This window comes from Salmo salar, chromosome 12 (genome assembly GCF_965601325.2).
Source record: "Salmo salar chromosome 12, fSalSal1, whole genome shotgun sequence".
Classification (NCBI taxonomy): Eukaryota; Metazoa; Chordata; class Actinopteri; order Salmoniformes; family Salmonidae; genus Salmo; species Salmo salar.
Window position 1 is genome coordinate 14,144,631 of NC_138302.1, and position 5,370 is coordinate 14,150,000.

Consider the following 5,370-nt stretch of genomic DNA (forward strand, 5'->3'; position numbering starts at 1 on the left):
CGCTAAGACACACACACTGTGCAGGATCCCACTATACACTTCTGTCAGAAGACAACCTCTAAACTGTACATAAAGCTTTTCACAAAGCAAACTTTCATTACAACAATGATCATATTTACATCTATTTCCAACACATGCGCGCCCCCCCCCCACACACACACACACACACACACACACACACACACACACACACACACACACACACACACACACACACACCACCAGGGTCTTAAGACATTCTATGACGACAGATGGCTTTAGAACTGTTCAGAGACAGGCCAACTATCCTTGCTGCTAGGCAACTGTAAGAGATTCAGCCAATCGGTTAGCAGGGCTTGGGACCACATCCAATCACCTCTCAGTCATATCAAAGATTCCGCCCCTTTACGACCTCCCTCCTCTGATTGGATCAGGGCCCTGTCAGTCCAGTCAGCGACCCAACCCTCTCTCTCTATGTCCCTGATTCGCTGAGTTTGTTTCCCAATCCTGTTCCCTGATTGGTTGTCTCCGGGGCGGAGGGGGCAGGCCTCAGTCTGTGACCATGTCCATGTGACAGGGGTTACTTCCTGTCTCCAGGGCGGTCCGGTAGAGCTTCAGAAAGTGGCGGTAGTGCGGGGAGCAGCCAAGCCACGCCTCTCCGAACCGCACTGCCCCCGTGAACAGGAACTCCTCCTCCTCCCTCGGCTGCAGCCGGCACCGCAGGGGCGTGTTCAGACGTCCGGACCACCCCTTTCCTCTGGCTCCGTCCCAAGAGAACACTCCGCTCTTCTGATGGAACAGGCGGCTTAGCGTCACGGCAACGGAGGAGTGGTCTGATGACGAGGGCGTGTCAACGCCACGGGTACTGCCGCGACCCGCTGGAGAGAAAGAGGGAGGGAGAGAGATATGGGGAGGAGGGGGGGAGAGATATGGGGGAGAGAGAGGGAGGAGAAATATATGGGGAGGAGAGAGGGAGGAGAGAGAGATATGCGGAGGAGAAAGATATGGGGAGGAGAGGGGGAGAGAGATATGGGGAGGAGAGAGGGAGGAGAGAGAGATATGGGGAGGAGGGGGGGAGAGATATGGGGGGAGAGAGGTAGGAGAAATATATGGGGAGGAGAGAGAGATATGGGGAGGAGAGAGATATGGGGAGGAGAGAGGGGAAGAGAGATATGGGGAGGAGAGAGGGGAAGAGAGATATGGGGAGGAGAGAGAGGGGAAGAGAGAGAGGGGAAGAGAGAGCGATGAGAAGAGAGAGAGAGGAGGAGAGGGAGGAGAATAGAGAGCGATGAGAAGAGTTGTTCATGTCCTTTACAGCTGCTGCTGTTTTTTTGGCTGTTCTAAATCAAATCAAATAACATTTGCAACATGCTGGTGAACAACAGGTGGAGATTAACAGTGAAATGTTTACTGACGAGCCCTTCCCAACAATGCAGAGAGAAACATTTTAAAGTAATAGAAAAATAACACGAGTAACTTGGCGATACACACGTGGTACCAGTACTGAGTCAATGATAACTTGGCTATACACACGTGGTACCAGTACTGAGTCAATGATAACTTGGCGATACACACGTGGTACCAGTACTGAGTCAATGATAACTTGGCGATACACACGTGGTACCAGTACTGAGTCAATGATAACTTGGCTATACACACGTGGTACCAGTACTGAGTCAATGATAACTTGGCTATACACACGTGGTACCAGTACTGAGTCAATGATAACTTGGCTATACACACGTGCTACCAGTACTGAGTCAATGATAACTTGGCGATACACACGTGGTACCAGTACTGAGTCAATGATAACTTGGCGATACACACGTGGTACCAGTACTGAGTCAATGATAACTTGGCGATACACACGTGGTACCAGTACTGAGTCAATGATAACTTGGCGATACACACGTGGTACCAGTACTGAGTCAATGATAACTTGGCGATACACACGTGGTACCAGAACTGAGTCAATGATAACTTGGCGATACACACGTGGTACCAGTACTGAGTCAATGATAACTTGGCTATACACACGTGGTACCAGTACTGAGTCAATGATAACTTGGCGATACACACGTGGTACCAGTACTGAGTCAATGATAACTTGGCTATACACACGTGGTACCAGTACTGAGTCAATGATAACTTGGCTATACACACGTGGTACCAGTACTGAGTCAATGATAACTTGGCGATACACACGTGGTACCAGTACTGAGTCAATGATAACTTGGCTATACACACGTGGTACCAGTACTGAGTCAATGATAACTTGGCGATACACACGTGGTACCAGTACTGAGTCAATGATAACTTGGCTATACACACGTGGTACCAGTACTGAGTCAATGATAACTTGGCGATACACACGTGGTACCAGTACTGAGTCAATGATAACTTGGCGATACACACGTGGTACCAGTACTGAGTCAATGATAACTTGGCGATACACACGTGGTACCAGTACTGAGTCAATGATAACTTGGCGATACACACGTGGTACCAGAACTGAGTCAATGATAACTTGGCGATACACACGTGGTACCAGTACTGAGTCAATGATAACTTGGCGATACACACGTGGTACCAGTACTGAGTCAATGATAACTTGGCGATACACACGTGGTACCAGAACTGAGTCAATGATAACTTGGCGATACACACGTGGTACCAGTACTGAGTCAATGATAACTTGGCGATACACACGTGGTACCAGTACTGAGTCAATGATAACTTGGCGATACACACGTGGTACAAGTACTGAGTCGATGTGAGTCAATGATAACTTGGCTATACACACGTGGTACCAGTACTGAGTCAATGATAACTTGGCTCTACACACATGGTACCAGTACTGAGTCAATGATAACTTGGCGATACACATGTGGTACCAGTACTGAGTCAATGATAACTTGGCTATACACACATGGTACAAGTACTGAGTCAATGATAACTTGGCGATACACACGTGGTACCAGTACTGAGTCAATGATAACTTGGCTATACACACGTGGTACCAGTACTGAGTCAATGATAACTTGGCTATACACACGTGGTACCAGTACTGAGTTGATGTGTAGGGGTACGAGGTAATGGAGGTAGATATGTACATATAGGTAGAGATAAAGTGAGTAGGTAACAGATAATAGACAGTAGCAGCAGTGTATATGATGAGTCTAAAGAGTTAGTGTAATGGGGGTTCAATGCAGAAAGTCCAGATAGTTATTGGTTAACTATTTAGTGGTCTTGTTCAGTCTTATGGTTTGGGGCTAGAAGCTGATCAGGGTCCTGTTGGTTCCAGATTTGGTGCATACAGCTTGCCGTGCGGTAGCAGAGAGTACAGTCTATGACTTGGATGCCTAGAGTCTTTGATCATTTTTAGGGCCTTCCTCTGACACCGCCTGGTATAGAGGTCCTGGATGGCAGGGAATTCGGCCCCAGTGATGTACTGCACCATACGCACTACCCCCTGGAGCGCCTTGCGGTCGGATGCCAAGCAGTTGCCATACCAAGCAGCCAGTCAAGATTCTCTCAATGGTGCAGCTATAGAACATTTTGAGGATCTGAGGGCCCATGCCAAATCTTTTCAGCCTGCTGAGGGGGAAGGTGTGTGTGTGTGTGTGTGTGTGTGTGTGTGTGTGTGTGTGTGTGTGTGTGTGTGTGTGTGTGTGTGTGTGTGTGTGTGTGTGTGTGTGTGTGTGCGTGTGTGTTGTGGTGCGTACCTGTGCGTGTTGTGGTGCGTACCTGTGTGTGTGTGTGTGTGTGTGTGTGTTGTGGTGCGTACCTGTGTGTGTGTGTGTGTGTGTGTGTGCTTACCAAAGTCGCTGGTGCATACCGCCATCAGGATCTGGTCATCTGTGCAGGGTGTACAGGAGGCTGAGAGAGAGACATGAGACACATGACATATACACCACCACACACCACCATACACCACCACACACTAGAGGTCAACGATTAATCGGAGTGGCCGATTAATTAGGGCCGATTTCAAGTTTTCATAACAATCGGTAATCGGTATTTTTGGTCACCGATTTGACGATTTTAATATATCTATTTTTTTTTTTTGTTTTTTTTTTTTTTACACCTTTATTTAACTAGGCAAGTCAGATTAAGAACACAATCTTATTTTCAATGACGGCCTAGGAACGGGGGTTAACTGCCTTGTTCAGGGGGGATTCGTTTTTGCAACCTTCCGGTTACTAGTCCAATGCTCTAACCACCTGCCTTACATTGCACTCCACGAGGAGCCTGCATGGCAGGCTGACTACCTGTTACGCGAGGGCAGCAAGAAGCCAAGGTAAGTTGCTAGCTAGCATTAAACTTATCTTATAAAAAAACTATCAATCTTAACATAATCACAAGTTAACTACACATGGTTGATGACATTACTAGTTTATCTAACGTGTCCTGCGTTGCATATAATCGATGCGGTGCCTGTTAATTTATCATTGAATCACAGCCTACTTCACCAAACGGGTGATTTAACAAGCGCATTTGCGAAAAAAGCACTGTCGTTGCACCAATGTACCTAACCATAAACATCAATGCCTTTCTTTAAAATCAATAAACAAGTATATATTTTTAAACCTGCATATTTAGTTAATATTGCCTGCTAACATGAAATTGTGTCACATCTCTAGCGTTCATTGCACGCGGAGTCAGAGTATATGCAACAGTTTGGGCTGCCTGGCTCGTTGCGAACTAATTTGCCAGAATTTTACGTAATTATGACATAACATTGAAGGTTGGGCAATGTAACAGGAATATTTAGACTTATGGATGCCACCCGTTAGATAAAATACAGAATGGTTCCGTATTTCACTGACAGGAAAAACGTTTTGTTTTCGAGATGATAGTTTCTGGATTCGACCATATTAATGACCTAAGGCGCGTATTTCTGTGTGTTATTATGTTATAATTAAGTCTATGATTTGATAGAGCAGTCTGACTGAGCGGTGGTAGGCAGCAGCAGGCTTGTAAGCATTCATTCAAAACAGCACTTTCGTGCGTTTTGCCAGCAGCCCTTCGCAATGCATTGCGCTGTTTATGACTTCAAGCCTGTCAACTCCCAAGATTAGGCTGGTGTAACCGATGTGAAATGGCTAGCTAGTTAGCGGGTGCGTGCTAATAGCGTTTCAAACGTCACTCGCTCTGAGACATGGAGTAGTTGTTTCCCTTGCTCTGCATGGGTAACGCTGCTTCGAGGGTGGCTGTTGTCGATGTGTTCCTGGTTCGAGCCCAGGTAGGAGCGAGGAGAGGGACGGAAGCTATACTGTTACACTGGCAATACTAAAGTGCCTATAAGAACATTCAATAGTCAAAGGTATATGAAATACAAATCGTATAGAGAGAAATAGTCCTATAATTCCTATAACTACAACCTAAAAC

At 46.4% G+C, this 5,370-nt stretch overlaps 1 protein-coding gene across 1 annotated transcript in view; it reads right to left on the reverse strand.

Moving 5' to 3' along the window:
• Positions 1-224: 224 nt before the first annotated feature.
• Positions 225-5,370, reverse strand: part of LOC106564208 (meteorin-like protein) — a 22,733-nt gene continuing 17,587 nt past the window's right edge. The window contains exons 4-5 of the mRNA XM_045690758.2: positions 3,799-3,858; positions 225-857 (exon numbers count right to left, since the gene is read on the reverse strand). Of these exons, the coding sequence (XP_045546714.2) occupies positions 529-857; positions 3,799-3,858 (389 nt within the window). The 3' untranslated portion in view covers positions 225-528. The remainder of the gene's footprint in view (positions 858-3,798; positions 3,859-5,370) is intronic.